Below are 24186 nucleotides of genomic sequence, written 5' to 3'. Positions count from 1 at the left end.
CAGGTGAGCTATCAAGGCAGCTTGCCTGTCTGAGATGTTTGTTTATAAGATTATCTGATACAGTGTATTGGTGAATAAAATTTGTAAATTTGGTGGTTGGACAAGCTTTCTAAAAGAAAAAGTGCTTGAAAATTAATGAAAATTTGGATATAAATAAGAAAAGTAAATGTATAAAATTTACTAAATCTGCAGAATTCCTGTGACTCTTTCAACATTACATGCAAGATGGATGAAAACTGGATTTAGATTACAAAAAATTACATGTACCCCGGTACATGTAAATGTTCCAAAAGACCTCCCAGATCTGGATAATTTCCATTCAAATGCTTCTGTTTTGTTAAATTTCTTTAATTTATTCATATTTTATCAGCAGACATATTTGATATGCAAATCAAAAATAAATTACAACTCATTTATAGTAACTTACTAAGACAATACACAAAATGGATATGTTTTACATGGATTTTCTTAAAAGAAAACCTCTGAAATGAAAATGACCTATTCATAATTCAGAGTCACAGTCCCATTTGAATTGCACCATTAACTTTTTTTGTATTTCAATGTAACATCAAATGCACAAGGGGCTAAATAATATTGATAATGATTTCGACATGAATTATGATAAAATTTAACTTAAGTATTCTACCAACATTTCAGATGATATATAAAAATTCTAATTTGGTGACTGGATTTCAATTTCTAGAATCAAGCTTTCCTTCAAGTAATAAATGTATTATATATCTTTTATATATATGAGAGGAGATTCAGTAACAAAATAATTTACTACTTTAAACATATATAAACAATAAAGAAGTTCGCATATTATCTTTATGTATACAAGCATGTCGTAGTAATATATTAGATATGACATGTACATACCTGTGTATATATTTTCATAATCTCAACCCCACCTTCCTTAGAATTATTAAAACAACAAAGCAACCATTAACAACTGACATCAGAATTAGTAAATTGTGACGGAAACATACAGCTTAATTTTTTTTAAATAATAAATTATATATGTATTTAATAAAATACATGATTTAATAGATAGTGTACTTCTAAAAGGTAATATATGTAATACCTTATAAGGAAGCTTACGAAATGAACCACAATCAGAAAACTGAATAACAGAAAACTTTCACACTGCAAACTTAAACAGCTTGAACACTGACAGACACTACATGAATACGTTAATACTCTCATATCAGGTACATTTATAGAATGCAATCAAATGTGAAATGAGACATTTTATAATATGGCCACAGTAAAAACCAAAATGAAACAGAAGAGAAAAATAAACAGATGCTCACTAACTTTAAATTACATACGTTTAAATGCATTCTCTAACAAAGGAGACATTTACTTGTTGTATATGATTCAAACAAAAACTTCACTAACTAACATCAAGCACTCTTAAATGATAGCAACTATTGCACAGAAATAAATTACACAGTGCTCATACATGTATGAATTAATGGTCCAGTCAATGCATGTCTTTTACAAGAAATCCAATGTATTTCACCCTATATAAATACAGGCTATTTTATAACAAAAATACTGCTCTCAGCCTAGCCTATGTATTACTTTCTAGCACAATGATTTATCACAAAAATTGATTATTTCCACAACAAATTAACTGATTACAACTACAACATTTTCAATGGCTTTGAAGTATTTCCCCTACAGTTTTATCTAGTAAGCATTTTGTAAACTAATATTCAGTCCCTCGTTTGAGATCACGTCATCTTGGATTGTTCAAGGCCCACCCTGGACACATTCCGATGGCTTTGATAGGTCTGAAGATCTCTAGATTTTATCTGTATCCTCCCCCATCAATCCCATAGTTTCTGGCATAACATAGGAGATATCGTCCCAAGGATGTCGGTACAGTCCCTGCTTCAGTCGTTTCTGGTCCAGGAAATGACCTTAAAAAACAAGTTGTGAGTTATCAAAATGGGTTCCTTGAAGTGCTACAAACACTAAATAAAAATTCAATTTAGCTGAAAATATTCAGAAGTAGTTTTTAAATATATGCATATGGGGCTATGGGTTATCACACTTACCAATAAATCCCATGCTACGACCTAGTACAAATAACCCATTGAGGGCCCCGACATCTATCAATTCTCTGGCCTCCTCACCAGTAAAACATCCACAGTTGTTCAACAGATCAACAAATGCCACTCCAATAAAACCATCCACATTCAGGATTAGGTTAGGTTTCTAGAAAATAAAAAATACAAGCACTCATTATAATCTTGCTGTGTTGATAAATCAAAATATAGAGAACAACTGCCATTCCACTTAGAGGCATAAATAAGCTGAATGAATTGAGGACATGTGCTCATTAATTGATCATTCCAGATGTACATTGTTACATTCATAAAGTTATTAATCCAGAAAAGTGAAGTAAACGAGTTTTCAAAAAAGAGAAATGATGGCACATGTAGCAGTAAAAGGATTTAATCCCTCTTCCCATTTGAATATAAACTAGAACTGTCCAAACGGAACAAAATGGCCCCCTCTGGTTTTTTCAGAAGTGCTAAATCATGAATATTTTATGGATCTAAGAGAAGAGAGAAATGCTAAAACATTTTTAGTGCAAATGTAATTGCTCATTATATTTTTTATAAATGCAACGAAGGTGCTGCCTAATAACAAAAATACACTAAATATACAGACCAGACACGAATTATGAACTTTTTCTGTCAGTGACCTTGAACTTGCATAAATGACCTTAGTTCAAGGTCATGACACAACCTCAGGTCATAAGAAATGTTTGTGTGAAGTAGTAGATTCAAGTTTTTCCATAATAAAGAAAGATATGGACCAGACAAAAATTATAAAAAAAATTTCCAGTGATCTTGAACTTCCCCAAGTGACCTTGACATAAGGTCATGACACATCCTTAGGTCATGAGCAATCTTTGTGTGAAATTAGAACCTTCCAAGTTTATCCATAAGAAGAGGACACGAATTATGAAATTTTTCTTCCAGTGACCTTGAAGTTCCAAAAAGGACCTTGGTTAAAGGTCAAGGCACACCCTAAGGTCAGGAGGAATCTTGGTGTGGAATAAGAACCTACCAAGTTTATCCATAAGAAAGATATGGACACAAATTATGAAATTTTTCTTCCAGTGACCTTGAAGTTCCCCAAATGACCTTGGGTCAAGGTCATGACACACCCTTAGGTCATGTGCAATCTTTGTGTGAAATTAGAACCTACCAAGTTTATCAATAAGAAAGATATGGACCGGACATGAATTATGAACTTTTTCTTCCAGTGACCTTGAACTTCCCCAAATGACCTTGGGTCAAGGTCATGACACACCCTTAGTTCAAGTGCAATCTTTGTGTGAAATTAGAACCTACTAAGTTTATCCATAAGAAAGATATGGACTGGACACGAATTATGAAATTTTTCTTCCAGTGACCTTGAACTTCCCTAAATGACCTTGGGTCAAGGTCAAGACACACCCTTAGGTCAAGTGCAATCTTTGTGTGGAGCAGTAGATTCTAATGTTCCTCCGTAAGAAAGATATGAACCGGACACTTTTGCACAGACAGCTGGACAGACAGACAGCAAGACAGACGGACGGACGGACAAGGTAATTACCATATACCCCCCCAAAACTTCGTTTGCGGGGGGTATAATTAATTTGCATGTATGCTACAGGTTGTTAATGACAATGATGAAAGTGACATACTAAGATCACTCCATGCTTTTTCTACCCTTTAATTTCTGTTATTACCTTAGAAGTTGTAATTTTCTCCACTTCTATGGCGTAGTCCAGTAGAGGTGTAGCAGGGAAGTTTTTCTGGGCATACTCCTTAAGTATCACCACTCTCATGTCAGGATTATTGATCTGAAAAAAAGGCAAACTGAATATTGCAAAAAAAAATCCTGTGATCTATCCTTAATTTCGTTTAACTTTACTGATTGACCCTGTGGCATATTCTTACTTGACGAGTTAGCCCTGAGACCTATCTTTACCTACTGAATTGACTTGTGATCTATCTTTTCTTACTGATCTGACCCTTTGACCTATCCTTACTTATTGATTTGACCTTGTGACCTATCCGTACTCACTGATTTGACCCTGTGACCTATCTTTTCCTACTGATTTGACCCTGTGACCTATCTTTTCCGACTGATTTGACCCTGTGACCTATCTTTTCCTACTGATATGACCCTTTGACCTATCCTTACTTACTGATTTGACCCTGTGACCTATCCCCATGATAAGTTTCCCCTCCTTTCTCATGTTGTTGACAAACTCCATTGGTATCATATCACTGGTATAGGCATCAGAGAACTGTTTGGCTGCTGCATCCAGGGCCCCTCCAAACCTATCTCCCTGTAGGTAAAATTATAAAAGTATTTCAGATGGCATTCCACACTTTTTAAGTCTATTTCAATTTATCAAAGAATTATTGTTTAGTTCATTAAGTTTTCAAATCCATCAAAATTTAGTTTTTATTTATTTATAAAACTTAACTTCTCAAATCCATTCTATACTTCAAGAACAGATTCAAGTTTAATAATTTCTCTTTGTCAGATCAAATTTAATAATAGAATGAGCTTACAATGGTGAGGAGACCAGACGCTAGGCAGGACACCAGGTCTTTGCCCGCTCGAGCACACACGATGGTGTTATGAGCCCCTGACACGGCGGGTCCATGGTCAGCTGTTACCATTAAACACATCTCTATGAACTTTGTGGCATATTTTGGTAATCTGGAAATAAGATATGGAACAAATATCAGTTCAAAGTATAGCATATATTGTTTTTATTAACACACAGATTTAATTCAAATTGAACTTCTTAAAAGTTTTGCATCGAGCACCACATTTGATCAATAGAAGGTCATGAATTTTGCCTGATGCAAAATATGTGTCCCTTTAATCAACAGTGCTCAATAATGTAGAGCACAATCTTGACATAATCTAAGTAAATGAAGTACTTATGATATTCATTTCTATTTATACATCTTTTTTTTTACAAGAAATAGAATGGGATTTGGCAACAGGCAAAGCCTATTTCAACTAGCTAGCCAAGGGACTCTGATTTGAAATCTACTCTAGAGTAGATTTTGGATCAGAAGCCCTTGGCTATTGAAGATGAGCCTATTTTTTCCATTTTCCTAATATTCATCTTTAGCTGAATACAGATAGTTAAACAGATAATCTCAAGACAAACCTTCTCTGGAACCAAAGCAAACTAAGCACACCTCCGATACCCATATCTTCTTTGAAAATGTCCGTGATTGGTATCCCAGCATACAATAGTTCTTGTCCCCGCTCATCACAGATACTGGTCATAAAGGATGCAGGTTTCCTGATCAACCCAAGCTCCTGCAAAAAAGGGATACACATAGGGTACTTTGATTCCTAGACTTTTTTTACTTAAAATGAATCTGCTTTTCTCTTAATTTCTTTCATGTTGAATTCAAAGATACTGAACTTCTCAATGGAACTAACATTCAAGAATTTCCTGTTTCAAATATCAATCATAGGAAATCCGTTGTAAACTCAAGAGACATAATTCAATCTAATTTTTAAAATGTTCTTACTCAAATGGTGTACAAATACCTCTCATTACATCTATGTAAGTATTAATGTTACATATTAAATGTTCCACTTGACAGTAACTTACTCTAGCCCAAGTGAAGTCCATCGGTACTGTAGGTGGAGGTCTCTCAGGTTCTGGTACAATGGTCCCATTCTCTACCAGCTTGTCATAAACCTCTCTGTACAAAACAATTATTATGATAATATAATATATAATATGAGGTCTTTGTAGACTTCAAGATGAAAACATGAAAGAGAACTAGTGACTAACAGAGAGATCATGTTTCCAGACCATCTGTGTGTGTTTCAAAATCACTTAATCAACATAATATGAGTTTTTAAATAATTTAATAATCATAATAATTAATAGTAAAAGAACTGGTAAATTAAAAAAACTAAATTTTGACATTTTCTTACTTTATTAGAGTGCCCAATTCATCGAAACTTCTGGGAACATAAGCCTTTGCATCTGTCAAAGCTTGGTTTTTAGCTGAGGCTGTTTCTGCCTCTGCATTAGCACAAGCACCTGCATGGCCAAACTGCACCTGTTTGAACAATTTTGAGGACACTTTCTGTATCAAACTTTTTTGGAGGATACATATTCTTTCAGTATCTTTGCAGAATTTAAATAAAACATTAATTTAGTAAAAGAGGTATGAAAGTAGACAATATGTATATAATAACTAAAGCTTACATCGGATGTGAACATTTTGGCACAGGTTCCTATACACCAGGCCACCAGAGGTTTGTTTATACGTCCACTCTTCATAGCACTCACAATGTGGTATTCCTCTGTACCACCCACCTGTAATTAATTGCTACATTATTATAGAGATTCATCATATACAATTATAAAACTGTGCATGTAATCAATTATAAAAACATTGGTTTTAAATGTTGCAAAAACTAATTTACATGTAAGAATGCAATACACAAAACTTGAACAAACTAAATTCAATATATAAAGTTTGAAATCATAAGTAGATTTCTCTCCCTTACATTTGTTCTTCGTAATATCCCAGGTTTGAATTAAATAATAAAAGTGACAGAGTTACCTCTCCTAGTAATACAATCATTTTGACTTTTGGGTCTTCTTGGTATCTTAATATATGGTCCATGAAAGTTGTGCCAGGGTATCGGTCACCCCCAATGGCTATCCCCTCATATACACCATTAGCATTAAGGGAGATGATGTTATTCAATTCATTGGACATGCCTCCTGATCTAGATACATATGCAACACTGCAAAAAAGAGACAATGAATTATTATTGATTTCTAATATGAAAAATGTGATATAACTTTTCAAAATGGGCAAGCTTCTGATATACATGTATTTAACAAAAAACACTGGTTTTAAAAGCAATGATATTCAATTAGTTTGTAATGGAGAAATTAAGATTGTTTCTTCATGTGGATACTCAGCATCTGCAATAAATTTTCCGCCTTCATCATACTTCTCTTACCTTCCAGGTCTGAACAGCTTCGATGCCAAGATATTGTCTAACATTCCTCCAGTATTACCAATCTTAAAACATCCAGGTTTCACACCACCTACCTACATTATAGATTTATGATGATATATCAATAATTTGTGTGAGTTGAAGGCTTATAGCTATCTTATTTTTTAAAAGAATAATTTGGCAATAAGTTTGAGAACTGTAAGGGGGTAGGTGTTTGATATTCTGCTAAAATATTGCTTGGAGCTATGACTTTTGTAATTTACCAGGGTAACCCAATGGCATGATTTTAATTATTCATTTTAGCCTAAGCTTGACAGTTCAGGAGTTATGTCCCTATGTGATGATACATTCCATTAAAAAGTAGTCTTTCAACTCGTGAGAGTATTTTAAAACTTGTATGACTTTTAATGCAAGTTTGCCACTAAAAGATTAACCAGACATCAATTATGCTTTAGCAAGTGAGGCATGCTTTTCTTGGTTGACTCTAGTTATAACTTACTGTGGCAGGTCCTATGATGAACACTCCTTTCTCGTCAGCTTCTTTAATGATCTGTCTTGTCAGATTTTCTGGAATACCCTCAGCAATGATGGCAATAGTACGAATCTATAGATATGAATTTAAATATTTTTCAATTCATCTGAATTGATATACTTAATTCCAACACTAAGAAGTTAAGTATGAATCATATTTTTCCCAATACATGTAAGCATTTCATCAGAAAAACTTTGCATGAGCACATCCATTTTATGTAATTCCATTTCAGAAATTTATAGCCATCAAATAAAATATGATGTATTAAAATTGCTTAAATCTTTTAGGCTTTTGACAATACCTGTGGGTATCTCATAGTTTCCATGGTGCTCTCAAAAGCCGACCTTAGTGAAGCAAAGCTGATGAGGACATCTGCCTGTGGGTGCTTCTTCATTGCATCAGCCATGTTCTTGTAAACTATAAAACAATACCCATCATGTTATGATGAAATTTCTACCAATATAAATAACACCTTACAAACCATACCTTCAACAACTCTGCATTTTCCATATACAAATAAAAATTTACCTGGAACAAGAATTTCTTTATGTCCCCAGTAAAATTTCTGTTTGTGGTCTCCCCTGTTAAAATTCAAAAACAAGTTTATATGTACTTTTCCAATCATTTAGCAATGACTTGAAACCCTTGACTAAGAATAAAATCCAAAAGAATTTATCCTGACAGTTATTAACTTACGTAAATGGATAAATCATGGCGACTACTGAAGGGTCTCGCCTGGAGCAGACGTAATCAAAGTCCAGCATCCCCTGTACGGCTCTCTGCTGCATCCCCCAGATAATACACTGTGTCTTCTCTGTAAACAGAGGCTGGGTACTCTCAGACTTTGATGTGGCCTTTTGACCTTCACCTTGAACAGTGACCTTGACCTCAGACTTTGGTGTGGATTCATTAACTGACCCCCTTCTGCTAGTTGAGGGAGAGGCCTGAAAAGATGTATTTATGTCACAATACATTGTCTGGTATACTTGAGATGCTGAATGGCCTTTGCAAGTATTTCGAAGAGCATGCATACATCTGAAAACCATGTTTTAATCCCAAGATTTTTACTTGTGCACATTTTCTAGATAACTGTGTAATAGATTTAATACATCTGTATCAGTGTATTGTGTGAAGTGTGCAAGAAAATTGTTTCTAACAAAAACATCTAGTCTTACAATTCAAACATAAGTAAATGTTTACTGTATTACAGTACAACAAATCATTCAACAACTTGAAAATGAGCAACAACCAATTTACATGACTTTATATTGAGCATTATTGCAATATGGAGTACATGTATCAGCTAGGATAAATAGTACATGTATATTACACTGAATTTAGAAAGCCAAGAAAAAGATATTAATGTAATATATATACATGTACCTATATTTTTATGTACATAAGGTAAGAATGTATTTCTATATATAATATTTTTTAAACAACATAGGACTGGTGTAAAAGGTCCATAAATATTTAAATGACCAGTTCTCAATTTTTTTTCTCTCAATCTGCTCAATAAATGAAAAATTAAATGGATTCCTTGGTCAATAAATTCTTTGATTTATTCTACTTAATGTAAATTCCATACTTTACATATAATCCCTAAATATGTATGAAAATACAGAAAAACAGCAGTCCAAATGAGAATAACACTTACCCTAGCCAATATAATAAATAATTATCTTTAATAAACTTAGTATGTTAGCCCAAGTTTGGTTTAATTTGGCCAAGTGGTTTCGAAGAGAAAGTTGAAAATTGAAAAGTTATCTGACAGTCAACAGATGGCTGATGGATAACCTCATTTGAATTTTTGGATCATTAGACCTAGAAATATGTAGAATATTTTTTCTCAAATACATTCTTACAAGTAATGAAATGGGAACACCACTCAGAGCATAAGAAAAAAGTGACAGACAAAATTTCATATTCACTATTCTAAGACTACAAAATTTTAATATATCTGAAACAGATGGAGCATTTTTAATTATAATTCACAGATTATGCTAAAAAAAACTTCTGTCTTAAAAGTTCTTCACAAGGGAAAAAAGGAAAAAAAATAGTTTTTGAGAACTGGTCTTGTCTGTTGATTGGAAGTGATGCAATAGAAATACTGTAAGAGAAGAAATCAACACAATAAACTTATACACTAACATTGCATTGCCTTTCAGCAGTCACTAGAAACTCAGGATAGTTATTCTTGGAAACTCATCTTGCAAAAGAAACTATAAATGCTGCATTTTCAATAATGAAAAATGGGAGGAAAAAAAAGGAATCACAATCTCTGCATGCTAACAATACAACATCAAAACTTTACCCCCAAAGACATCCCCTGCTGGCAGTAAAATGAGGGAGCCTGAAATATTATGTAAACCGTGAAAGGTACCTCAAACCAAACCACAAACAGTGTGATGATGTCAAACAAGAAATTAAAATTTTCATGTATAACATTTACATGTGCACTTTAGCTATAACTTACATATGTTATTAGGTTTTAAATACATGACCCAGTTGTGTCAAAGCCTGCATGTATTGAATTAAAATGCAACAAAAGATAAATTTTAGGGAAGAAAAATATTCAACATAATATTTAGATTGAATCAAGTCAGCATGCTGTTAACATGCATGCAGCATCTGAAGGGGCTGGTAGATGAAGGTTTTATATGGAAATTTTCATACATGTTGTCATGAATGTCTTTATAAGCAAATGTACCAAAAAAAAAATACATGCAAACAGACACAGACACATGAAGCAATTATTCTTTTAAGTTTATTATATATAGTTTATATAATTATAATAATATACACCAATGTTTACTGTTTTTACTATTAAGTGTACATATGTAGTACTGTGATAAAATAACTGCTCTTTTGGTGGAATGCAGGTGCCCTTCTCTTTAAAAAGAGTAGAAAAATGTTAGTAAATTTGTTACACTGGATTTTCACCATAGTATATTGCATACAAGTTACATTACTACAGCTATACTAATAACAATATCAAAGTGCTCAATATTACCTGGACAACCTGGAAATTTGATAAAATAAATGATCACTAATTGTAATATTTCATAATCAAAATTATTTTCATATTTAAGGTTTTAAATGGGCTAGAATTGCTAAATACTTATATGCATTTCCTGCTAATGCTGTGGAAAGTTCTGATTACATTTAAAAAAAAAAAACGTCAGTTATTTTTAATTCCTGACAAAACAGGTGTTAAGCACTGGCATGCTCTGAGATTATACAGCAATAACAATGAACGTTTATACATATGCTTTTAGACACCTACCCCTCCAGTTGGCAACAAAAAGTTTGCCGTGGTATTCATGGGCCGTGGTGTTAATGGAATCTCTCTTTTCCCAAGAGCCATACTGACAATAGCTGTCATATGGGTTTCTGGACCAAATACATGGATTGGAATTCCCAGGGTATTTCCTGTGATAAAAATAAAAAACATTTAATGAACCATCATTATTTTAATAGAATGCAAAAACAAATATTAAATAGTAGGGATGTCAACGAATAGTCGACTATTCGACTGTCAGTCGAAAGGACCGACCATCGAATAATGCGACCGACTATCGACTAAATAAAATACGATAAAAAAAGAGCGATAACTCTTAATTACAAATTTATGAAAAAGTTAAATGCATAAATCCTCTTCTATAATCTGATAATTGTCAATAACAATTGTTTTTCTGATAAATTATGAATCACTGTGCTGGGTTTTGTTTCTAAAATTATAATGAAAACACAGTTAATTAGACATTACATTCCATGCATACATAATAGGGGCCTATTGTTATTTTAGTCATGTTCAAAGGTTCACGTACGATAGCCGAGACACGTTTTGATAATTTGATAATTATTTTTATAAAAACACGCATACTTTGTAGTGTTGTAAGCTAGAGGATTTAACCGTTATAAAGTTAATACGGTAATCGGAATTAACAATATCATACCATGCACACGGGGACCTGACGTGTAGATGCTGTTTTTATCTTATTTTATTTAAATGAGTTTAAAAAATATTTGCTGGTAGTTTTTGATGTATAATAAAACTAAATAAATATAATTTCATGTAAACATAATAGCTACAAGTCAAGTGCCTGTGAATATCTGTCAAAAGCATAATGCATACACCAAAGAAGGATAAATCTTGCATAGTCTATGCAAACGAAAGTAAAACGGAAATCAAGATTTTATTATGAAAAAAATGTTCCGAATAGTCGACTATCGTTCGAATAATGCAATCGAATGTTCGACTAAGGAAAATGAATATTTTGACATCCCTATTAAATAGTTATTGCAAGCATGCAAAATATTATCAGAAAGGTACAAATTGTTTAATTTAGTAAAGAAAACTTTTTTTTAACAAGATAATGTTTAAGTTCAATAAAATTTGAAGTAAACAAATAATTTTTTAAAACTTTCATCCATTATACACACCCAGTTCTCTCATGATCCTGAGCCCCTCCTGGTAGTTTGGCCCTGCCCTCCTGACGTACACAATAACATTGCCTTCTATCAGCTTCTGTTGGTATTCTCTCAGAGCTCTTACTATGCCCTGAAAAAAAAGCAGACTTAATATCTACCGGTATTATCCTTCAGAAATCAATGACTTTAAAAATAAATAATTTTAAGATACATGTATGTAAAACTAAAGGAATTAATTTTGAATCAGATAAAATTTCAGTATTTTTTTGTTTTCTTCTATGTAGCAACACTAATTGTTCTTTTCAAACTAAAAGCTTATGGTTGGGGGAGAAGGGAGATGTACACTTTATAATGAGAGTATATGAGATATACAATGGTGTCAGCTGGAACTTTATTGTGACCCAATATAATTCTCAACCTGCGCTTGGTATATACCTTAAATGTGGCTGCTACATTAGTGAAGTTAGCTATGCCGCCTCCGACGATGAGGATTTTACCCTTGGGGTGGATCTCTGCAGTCATCAGGGACAGGATAGTCTTGGCATACTCATATGTCTGCTGCTCGCTGGGGGCTCCAGAGTACTCACCATAATTTGCCAACTCCTTAGCTCCTCCCAAATCACATATTGTGTCACTGAAAATAAAAACAATAATAATACAAGTACAGTTAAACTTTGATATCTTGAGTAGATGTTAACTCAAAATATTCTTGATTACCCTCAATATCATGAATCCTTGGATATCTTTCCAAGTTTTTCTTGGTCCTATTGAGTTTGAGTTAATGAAATTTAACTATAAATCATAAATTTAATCATCCTAACACTACATTTCCCTGTAACCTTACTTCTCCATATATTGATCCAATTAACAGACTTACGCATATATGACAGAAGCTCCACCCCCTGCAACCATGGTCCAGATTCGACCAGATTTGTTCAGAACGGTCAGTTTTAAAGATGCCCCACTCTTAGCATCTAGTTCAGCAATGTATGCTTCCTAGAAAGAAAAAAAAAATCAAGGTTTTCGTCAAAGATTTATTTTTAAAAGAACTGTAGTAATGAGGGGAGGATTTGAATTAGAACATGGATGTAGAATTTTGTTTGACTTACTTCTGGGAGAGCATCCCTGCCAAATGGTGGAGGAAATTCCAGGTCTCCCCACAAAGACTTACAGAGATACTCAGCACACTGGTCAATCTTAGCTGCCAGGTCCAGAATGTAGATTCTGCCTCCAGTGAACACTGTCAGGTAAAAAGTACTGTAGATCACTAAATTTTCGCGACACCTTTTTTTGCGTTTAGTCATTGACTCTTGATTAAAAAAAATACACTTAAAATTTTCACGAACTGTGGTTATTGCTCTATATAATCTTAGGGAATACTTTTATACGCGAGAATTAAATTTTCGCGTGCACACTGTCTCGCTTAATTACGCCAAAATAAAGTTCTCGCGTTAAAAAGTGATTTACAGTAACATACATATAGGCCCATGTTCACAAAATCATAATATTAATAAATGATATCAAAAAACAACTTTTATCCTACATGTACATGTAGACTATAAGGCTGTACAAAATACATTCATTCATTACAGAAAAAAAATTATGAATCTATCTTTCACTTTTTTTGAGATTGATTTGTGAGGAAAACACAGAAATTGACTCACCTAATGGGTTAATTTCTAAGTAGGTAAAATATAAGTTTCTGTATTCAGTGTAAAGAGCCTTGATAAACTTTGTTAAGGGTCTAAAAAGAGAGTTAGTGTTAATACATATCAACTTTATATACATTGTAAACTACATGTACTTTACAAAAATACTGTACTTCAATATAAAAGAAAAGGAATGTTATACGAGGGTTGTCCCGTAAAATCGTGGACAAAACGTTTTTCTCGCATAAAGTAATGGGCGCACTAAGCTGAAAATTTCAGTAAATGTTTATTTATCATATTTAAGTGCATGATAATTTTTTTGGTAAAATATAGGCAAAGATAAAGATTTCATTATGCTGGAATGTATACGGGGTATTGTCCTACGGCGCACGGACAAAAAACCAAAGTTTTATTAAAGAATACACAAGTCTGAATTCAAAATAAAAGTTTTAAATACATAAGATTTGGATTAAAATTATCCTAATTCAATTCCACAATCAATTTTGTAGTCTTTGTAAAAAAATTAAGGCATTTGGTTAATTTTTGGCAGTTTTTCGAGCATTCGAAATGGGAAAAAGGTAAACACAACACACGAAAAATGGCGACGTTTTATGACGTTACGGCGCACCGGAGAGCAGTTCCGTTTTAATTCGATGTTGTAATGACACCTTTAGAGAAAAATGACCATAGAAGAAAAAAAATTATAAAAATATCACCATATCTTCAGTATACAAATGAAATAGGAGTTTTCTTAGTGAAGTCTTATTTGATCGAGTCCCTGGGGAGTACAAAACATACGGACAAACTCCTAATTAATGTAATAGCAAAAGACCGCCGATATGAGATTTTCTATTAATGAATGATGGTGAGAATATTGTCCGTAACTTACTGATAAATCTTCAGAAGATCGCATGAGGGTGCCTATTGGTTCTTCGACTGTTTATGGAGACTAGAGAAAGTGTGTCAATGAAATTCCTTAATTTAAGTCGGACTCATCCAACTTTTTTTCAGCAAAGATAAAACGTGACGCTGTTTTAGACATTTTGACGTTATAATCCATGCGCCGTAAGGTGATACAATACATGGCATAAAATCACATAATTTGTTTATTTATGCATATATTTATCTGAAATTTGCTGTGTATGTTACTAAAATATGTACTAAATAATAGTGAAAATTTCAAACGCAGTTGTTTATTTTTTACATATAGACAACTTGTCCACGATTCTTACGGGAAACCCTCGTAGTTAAAGCATAATAAACTTTAAGTTTAATCATAGCTTTATAATTTTCTGAAGGTATTGAAAAATTATCTTGCATCATGTAGCACTGTTTAAATATCTGTAACCATGCACAATTAAAGGGCTGAAAACCTTACAGTGCATCAAGCATACAAAGAATTTAAATTACTCACTCTTGGGCTGCTGTGGGAGCGTTAGACAACAGTTTGGATTTTATATCAGAGTCTGTGAGTTCTCCAAGAACTGGAATGTCTAGTTTTACTGCCTAAAAGGGTATATAAAATGTTTTCAACTATCGGTATACGTAATATCTATACATGACCAGATGAAAGTTTTTCAAAAATTGAGAATTCAGTTTATAATCAAAATACATTTCTATTCTAGTAGAGGTACAATATATAATGGAGGTATTATTTTATAATTAGAATAAATAAATGTTTTGAATTCTATTAAATTTTAATTAAAATTAAATTAAATTAATTTGAAATCATTATATCAATATCCTAGTCATGTACATCAAGTGACCAAGACGTAATAGTATTAAATTTATACCTTTGAATCCACATCACCTATGTCTATCCCCCCTTCATGATGAAATAGTATTGTATCACAGTGTCTGGAGGAATATATACATAGGTAAAATTCCTCACTCTGAAAAATAAAAAATATACAACAATAAATAAATCAAAATTGAATTTATCTTCTTTTTTATATTGGAAAAAAGTAATGCCTGTTTTACTACAAGTTTTATACATACACCATTTGAATATGCTGAATGTGTAACATTATAGATCATTCTATAAACTCTGTGTACTCCTCATTGTGACTCGATTTGTTTACAATTTTAATTTACTAATCAATATTAAAAATGATGTAAAAGTAATTTTGGATATTCTTTGCATCAGAAATGTTAAATACCTGTTCATGTTTCACAAATGGTTCAATAACAAAGTGTTTGAGTTTCCCTTTAGCTGCACCAATCTGCAATAATTAAAACATGACTACAGAAAACAAGACTTATATGATCAATTTTATCTGTTCAAGGTCTATTTTCTTTCTTTTCAGACATGTATGTTGAAGTTTCTAATTAAAATTTTTAAAATGATTCGATGCCATACATGTACATATGGTCATACTGAGAAATTGTTTTTTGAACAAAATTTCTGACAGTAAATTTTTATTACACTTTAAAACATTTTTGTTGTTGTTGATAAATTGATTAATGATATCAACTGCTGTAAATATTTTAAGCATGTAACTCTTTCCCTAAGATTACTTTTTATCATGTTCCTATATAACACTCAAATGGCCATGGACAAATCGTCAAATACTAAGAACAGTGTGGATGAGAGCTGATTTTTGTTGACTCAGCACATGTACAGGTACACATCACCTGAACTGACTCGTTATATTAAAAAACAAGCACACAGGTAACTCTAGTACCAGGTAAGGTCAAGCTATCTAAAGTGTGAATCAGTCAAGGCTATATAAAACTAACCTTTTTGTTTAGATAAGCTGTAACTGAAGGACATGTTGAAAAGATTTATATGTTTCAGCGACACAGATATGTACAATCAAACACCAAGCCACCCAAAATCAGTAAACTCTAAAAAAAAAAAATATCCATGTGATGGTAAATTAATTTTACAATGGAGACATAAAACCCTTAATCAAACCATCCCCCTTATTTACTGTACAGATAAGAAATACAAAATTTTTCCATTACAGCAATCTCAGAGTCTCCATATTGATTTTCTAACAAGAATCTTTTTTATTCTGATACGTGTTTTCATTTTGTGGAGCTAATCTTATATTTGGGCTTCAAATCACTTCAGTAAACAGCCCTAATCAAGGCTTTTGCTATTAGCCTACCCCCAAAAATCAATCCCTCCACCATTTTCCATGCAATGTATATTCCTGTAACAACTACATCAATGTCCAAGACTTTCATAAAGTGATCAATCAGTTCTAAAATGTGTAGGAAAAATCCAATGGAACTGTCTTGACAATAGTCTTGAATAAAGATGAAATGTATAGATGTAAAATGTTTTGAATTTTAATTAAAATGGTCAATGGTCATGAAGTAAAAAAAAAAAGAAATTTAAGGAAAAAATAAATGTAACAGTAGCATATTGTTTTACATCAATCAGCTTCTGAGGTATCTTTATATTTTGAAGACAATTAATGGAGTTAAACTGGTATTACTACTAAGTATATATTTTCATATACCCTGATTAAGATTTTGAAATTATATGTACCCGGTACATGTTTTTCTAAAAAAATTAATGTTTGTTGTGTTTGCATTTAAAGATAATTCATAAATAATTTTACAAATAAAACTAACATATATTCTTTGGGGAAAAGGTGTATTAAGTACTCTCAATTTTTTTTTCATCTGTGCAATGCTGAAATTCATGAAAAGTATTGGAAGAAAGTATTTTTTCATAAGCTAATTGTCAACTTTGTGAATAACTGATTTATCAATTTATTGTACAGAAAAACCTTTCCAATGAAAATATTCTGTGTATGTTTCATTTTAATTTCTAATTAACAATGTAAATTACCTCAAACTCTTTGCCCAGTTTGTTCTTTAACCATTCCTTCACTCCTTCTAGATCCACTCCTGCCTTGATTAGACCTAGCTTTCCACGTCGCTTGATCAGCTGATCGGGTTTAACCACCAATTTCTATCAAATGAAAAAGAACAGTAAAGGCTAAAGCTGAGGAAATGGCATACATACCTGTATTGTTAGAAACAGATTGATTTTTTTAAAAGAAAACAATTAAGACACCCTGGTACTGTAGTTACTTTTTGCATAAATCACCTGATATATAAGTAACGTACATTTCTAAATAAAGCAAATTAACCAAGCATGAATTAATTTTTCTTTTAATATTCCTTTACTTTTCATATGCTGACTACTTTCCCCCTCTTTGAAGCTATGGTACATCTTAAGTGTTAAAAAAAATGTGCAGGTAGGTAGATTCCAGTGGGGGTATATTAACTGAGTAAAACTTTATTTTTCTTTATTAAAGTACATGTGTCATAGATAATACAGCCCTTTATAACTTCCTGTTACCTACACTGACCGAGCTGCTAGATAGTTCTGCGTGACCTACCTCTGTGAGGAGCCAGGGATTGTTTGTGGTCAACGTGTCCCAATTTACAGCTTCCGTGACAACGGCATACCTATTTTTCACAGCTTCATCGGTCAAATATTTGTTCAGCAGCTCTTTTCCTTTGACTTCATATATAGCTTTAGCTGACATTGTGGACTGTCAATCCTGTAAAGAGATTTAAATCTTAGCACACATAAGCTATATTTATATTTACAAAGGTGCTGGTATCCAATTTCTTGGATGTATTCAAGCTGAATACAAAGAAATGGTGAATTCTCAAAATACTGTGCATGCATGGCTATAAATGAAGTACTTCCTTGTAAAGGAAACTGATAAGAAAATTTACATGTACAACCCTGAAGTAGCTAAATTAAATGCATTTTCTCTATAGAAAGGAAAGTTTAACATGCTGAACTTGTATTAAACTTTTTTTTGGAATTTTTTTTAATAACATTGAATTAAGTTTTTGTTTGTTTTAATGACCACATTTTCAACAAATTCAATTCAAATGTAAAAGTATTTATAACTGACCTTTTTCTAAATTTAAGACAACAGGTAATTAAGTGTCCAACCTGCATAGATCACACAAAATACAAATTACCTGTCCAAGATTTACAACAAAGTCAACAAACTTAGAGATCATAGAAAATGATTTGATTTATAGGCAAAATTAAATGAACTTATGACCTATATATCAAGTACTTGGTCAAAGATATCGTATGTAAAACACACACGGTGCATTAATTTCTATGCCATTGCAACGTCCTTCAATACATGTACAATACAACCAAAGCACATGCATGTACATTACTACAGTACATTCAAGTGTTTCAAAGAGTCAAGGACAAAAATGGTTTCACATACCCACCCATCCCGGTTTATCTTCCAAAAACACACATTAATCATCAAAATGAACTTTACAAGGATTTTATTTAACAACGTTTGATCAAATGAATGATATCATCATTATCATTGACCTTTCTTTTTCAATATGTTATCAAGGACTCATAAATCATTTAATTCATAGATTGAAAATTTTCAAATGAGTATGTGCTATGAAATTTAACTCTTGATACTAATTTAAAATAAGATTTTAAGATGAGGTACCTGACTATACAAATTACTGTAAGCTTATCACTGAAACTTTCTTACCTTGTGTTTAATAAATATTTTAAAGTAAAATAAATAATTTAATAATTCATCAAACCTAGGAATTTTAAAATTTACATTAATGATTTAACTTAATTTGATAATAACATCCTCATAACTTAGTGTAATAGCTATTGATAAATTTTATGCTTAAACCTCATTCAATCAATTAATCCATACATCTCCAGTGTGGGAGCTAGTACTGAGGCATTCGGAAACATAAAACAAAAGGAATCAATTTCTGTCTTACGACAAAAATAAAACTCTTTCTTTATTGATTTAACAAATCCTAAACCTAACTTTTCAAACACAACTGCCTGGAGATGAAGAATTACAACCAAAAGATGCTGATTTTGAGGCATCCTGCATGGAAACAAAAAATATTTCGTTGTATGAATTTCTTTAACTTCACAGCAAAATAAAATTTAGCAGAATCGGAAGAATGGACTCAAAACATGTACAATGTTAATTAACACAAATTTTTTTTAAAATGTATATATATTGTAATAAGTCTAGCATACATATATACATGTACTCACAAAAAGGAGTAAAATCAAATCCTTTATGACCTGCTTCAAATAGAACTTCACAGTTTAGTGACAGTATCAGTGAGATGGATCAAGCCAGCAGATTTTCCTGTCTTAGCTGTTTAGCACACTAGTCTATTGACAGAGAATCCCACTTAGAGTTACAGAGTAGCCCTCTGAGGGGTATTGATCCAGGATCAAGGTATTGGGAGAATGTTGATGTAACTGGCCCAATTACACAACTCCCTATCTCTCTTACCAATACAAACACTGACAAACACTTCAAGTCAGCTGATTTATTTACAGTAAGATGTTAATTACAAAAATTAAGGGTTACATTGTATCATCATAAGTATTGAATTTTCAGATGATGGTCACCATATGGACAGCTGTTAAATTTATTGGGCACAGTGTCTGACACCCTGATAGTTTATCTCAGTCTTTGCCAGCACTATCCCTATCATGTATTGATCTTCTTTGAAGAGTAGATTCAGACTATTATAGATTGTGATCAAGCAACTTAAGCGACAAAAGAATAAGATTTATGGTTTTATCTATAGCACTTCATAGAGATACATGTATAAGAAAGAAAATTCCTTTTTATAATTTTCTCTTAGAAAAATAATTGAAGATTTTATTTTGAGAAAGTATAATTCACTCAAAATTGTTTCCAAGGTTAAGTAATAAGCATGGACATAAAATTTGTGATCAGTATATTATTCCTGAAGATGTCACTGCATGTAAAAACAATTATTTTTAAGGGATAATATTTTAGGCTTAATTTAAATTAAACTCATAGCCTCATGGGTTTAGTATTTCATAAGCAAATAAGTGCTTCTAATTGTTTCATGTTGAAATTTTTTATATTTTGTAGAAGACATCAATTCAGCTAGTGGTCATCTTTTCATACCTAAAAAAACACCCCTACAAAAATAAGTGATTTAATTGTAGTTCAATGTTGTTAATTAATGCACACATACTCAAATTTTCAATGATATAATTTTAAGCCTATAAAAATTTAAACTGCAGCTAGATTAATCAGAATAATCCAACTTTGTCTCAGGGCAAGCCCTCACCACAGTTAGAATATGTCCAATAGCTGCAATATAGCAAATCAAAGTGGATCTGCTCTGGAGGAGTTGCACTGAAAATAACTACCAAATTTATTATAAACAATTTTGAGACTGTATATACCTTTTAATCTAAAACATATCTGCATTATGATGAAAATTCAAGCCATTTTCACTGTTTTTTTTTCTTTCTTCAAATTTACAGGCCATATCATATATGTTAACAATCTGAAATGGAATGGTTGTTGTTTATACACTGTGTTAGAAATATTATTTTGCTATAAGTATATTTTCAGTACATGGAATGAATTCTATTATTAAACTGGGTCCAAATGACAATATCATTTTAACGATGGATCGTTCAATCAAGAAAAGAATACTTCAACAGAACAGTACCTATCAGTCACTATTTAAGACAGTAATTAAGAAGATACAAAATGTATGAAATGCTCCAAAAGTATTAACTAGTATGTTTTTGTCCGAGATAAAATTTCTAATAGTAAAAATACTTTATTTCTTCAAAAATCTACTGGTTCATCAATAGGTGCTGTTCAAAAAATCATGTGCAGGGCGGGACAAATAGAGACAGAAGTGGAGCTTATAACATGTGAATTTGCTGAATCAAAATCATGTAAAAATAAGGAAAAACTGTGATTTTTTGGTTCCATGAAGATCAATCGATTGGCTTGCATGATAATTTTATGCATAAACATCGAATAATCATGTAAGCCACTCTATTGATCACATCAGGAAACCAAAAAATTAGACAGTTATTCCTTAAATCAATGCATAATTATCAAATGAAGTCAAACTTAAACCAAACCAAGGCCCAAATGAAGAATTCTAAAGGGAAATTGTCTAAAACTGCAATACATTATTTAAATATTTCATAATAAGTTTACCAAATTCTTAGTCATAATTAAACACATTTGAAAATGATAGTGACGGTGGCAAATATCCTGTCGTGTGGACATGTGCAGCATGCAGTAAAATGAAAGTAACACCACGGTGGAACAGCGTGCTCGTGTCCAAAAGCTGTGAGGCAGCCTCACTCTTTTCAATAATTATTTAAATTTCAATAAGCAAATAGAAGCAGATACAAAAAAGAATTTCTCCTTACCAGAGGTGAAGTGACTGAAAAAGAATGATGATATATTGCAAGATCATCCGAGAATCGAGTGATCCGTGTCACCTTACCGGAAGTTTACAATTCTTCATATAGATAACGAGCCCGATGTAAATCGACTTTTTTTTATTTGCGAATCCCCCACTTTTATTTTTCCCCACTTATGTTTTGAATCTTGGAAGTTTGACAAATTAACGAAATGTATAAGAAAATCAAATATCTTATTGTTTTCAGAGGAGGGGGGGGACTTTTTTCAATGTTAACTTCTTTCAGTACCATTTTTTTTTTTTGGAATTCAGTTACATTTCCCTGATATCAATTAGATGTAGTATATAGTGGAGGGCCAACTAGCCTTTCCATGAACATTTCAAATAGTAAAAATAATGTTGGGAAAAAAGTGGGGGGGGGGGGTGGGGGTGGGTGGGTCCCCCCTCCCCCTGTTGCTTCGTGCCAGACTTTCAGCAATATTTTTGCAACGCCTTATGATCACCATCTCACTGAATCTCATTTCATTGATTTTTTAAACACTTAACTGAATTTTAAATTCCATAGTCAGGGACCTTTAAACTTACCCAATAATTTTGCCAAAAATCGTTAAAGCGGAACAAAATGAAAACTTGATTGATAATTCGATCGTTACGCACTGTAAACCAAAAATCAGCTCAATATCTGAAATATATGTATATTGAAAATGCCATTTCATAATTCATCTTTGAATTGTTACATTCTTCGTTTTGTGTGCAAGCTGATATAAAGAGATACATGTAGTTCTATTGGAATCGCCGTGTGTACAATTTGCGCCCCGTTATAAGCACACCTATTTATGTATTCATATGAAGCAGAATTTGTGCAAAATATGTGTAGAAAGAGAATACTTGCTGTGACATTCAACTCAACATCTATATACAACATTTATGTACATATGTATATAGATGACGTATATATATAGTCAATTTACAATGCTGAAGTATTTTCATACTTATATCAATAAGTTATGTACTGGTGAGCCTGAAGTTAAAGATACCACATAGTCTGACACATCTGCTTCATATTTGGATATTTTACTGGAAAAAGATGAAATGGTAACCTTACAAACAAGCTCTATGATAAACGTGATGACTAACTTTTCAATCATCAACTTCCCTTACTTATGCAGCAATAGTATAAAACTAGTCTATCAATACCTTTAATCACCTGCATATTTCTCGATTTATACCTCAGATTTGATTCGATACGAATGAGCATACTATACGTATGAACAATTTCTAAAACGAGGTAAGTTATTGACAAACCAAGTGGATGAAACAAGAATATCAGCAGTCTCGCTTGAAGTTAGTTCGTAGGTTATATGGTCGATACAATGACTTTGTCAGCAAATGCACTCTACCATTAAGTCGATTTTCATACTAATTGTTAGGCCATTATTGACCCAATGATTTTTCCCGATCAAGACGAGGGGCAGGAGGCTCGTGTGAACGGTCGACAGGGGGCGCTCTGTGGCAACGCACTTTGTAAAAAATTACGCACTTTGAAAAAAAATTTCAAAGTGCGTTAAAATTGGGAAAAAATCAACGCACTTTGAAAAAAATTTTCAAAGTGCGTTAAATTTTGGACACACTCAACGCACTTTGAAAAATTTTTTCAAAGTGTGTTAAGAGTGTTCATAAACATATTTTACCATGGAGGCATTTAACGCACTTTGAAAAAAAAATATGAATGAAACAAAAATTTCTAGACTTAAATGATAGTAATAGAGAGAATCAATTTGTAATAATTATATCTTTCGAAAACCTTTTTAAATTTACATTTACTCATTTAACCTCATTGAGAACAAAGAGAAGACGAGTAGAAGGCCTCTCATCCAAAATCTTGTTTTCTTAAACATTGTACAAATTAAGCCATCGGTAGCAAATTGAAAGTTGACCCCCTAGGTAAGCCCCAATTTTTGATGCATACATATACATATTCTGTATATCTTTGCAAAACATTCGTGTGCCTACATGGAACCCTTCCCGGTACTGATGCCTATGCTACACCCAGATATATGTATTTACATAACTGGTACGCATGACGTTGAAAACTTTCAATAAATCTAAGTTTACATAAATGCATGCAAACTGGAAAAAAATTAAGTACAGTAAAGCATTTAAGCGAGAAAGAATTTTCAAAGTATGGAAAAATCAAAATCGCTCACTTTCACATCCTAAAGTGACCTCATCACAAAAGAGTTATCAAAAAGGTTCAATTATTTATCATACCTAAGATTTGCAAGAATATTGACCAATTCCTACACATTTTATCAA

General features: G+C 32.4%; 1 protein-coding gene across 2 annotated transcripts; it reads right to left on the bottom strand.

The window, feature by feature from the left end:
* Positions 1–285: 285 nt before the first annotated feature.
* LOC134263479 (ATP-citrate synthase-like) lies at positions 286–21966 on the bottom strand. Of its 2 annotated transcripts, XM_062745829.1 has the most exons (28): positions 21878–21966; positions 18012–18176; positions 17456–17578; positions 15810–15872; positions 15444–15542; positions 15065–15156; positions 13666–13745; positions 13111–13241; positions 12879–12997; positions 12437–12635; positions 12014–12131; positions 10854–10999; positions 9882–9920; positions 8264–8511; positions 8096–8148; positions 7869–7984; positions 7535–7639; positions 7039–7130; positions 6630–6816; positions 6269–6379; positions 5992–6119; positions 5660–5753; positions 5204–5358; positions 4590–4740; positions 4217–4360; positions 3755–3868; positions 2067–2226; positions 286–1928 (listed from the first exon to the last, which is right to left on the bottom strand). In XM_062745829.1, exons 2-28 carry the CDS (start codon positions 18159–18161, stop codon positions 1810–1812), a joined length of 3336 nt encoding a protein of 1111 aa, XP_062601813.1. In that variant the 5' UTR covers positions 18162–18176; positions 21878–21966; the 3' UTR covers positions 286–1809. The 2 variants fall into 2 exon arrangements, with proteins under 2 accessions (XP_062601813.1, XP_062601815.1); XM_062745831.1 differs by lacking the exons at positions 9882–9920; positions 21878–21966 and having other exon boundaries at positions 18012–18309.
* Between the last annotated feature and the right edge of the window lie 2220 nt (positions 21967–24186).

Source organism: Saccostrea cucullata, unplaced genomic scaffold (assembly GCF_032062105.1).
Source record: "Saccostrea cucullata isolate Sc308-1 unplaced genomic scaffold, CSIRO_AGI_Scuc_v1 ctg2297, whole genome shotgun sequence".
In the NCBI taxonomy this organism is placed as follows: Eukaryota; Metazoa; Mollusca; class Bivalvia; order Ostreida; family Ostreidae; genus Saccostrea; species Saccostrea cuccullata.
Note: the sequence above shows the minus strand (reverse complement) of the source record. Positions and strands in the feature narration are given on the sequence as shown.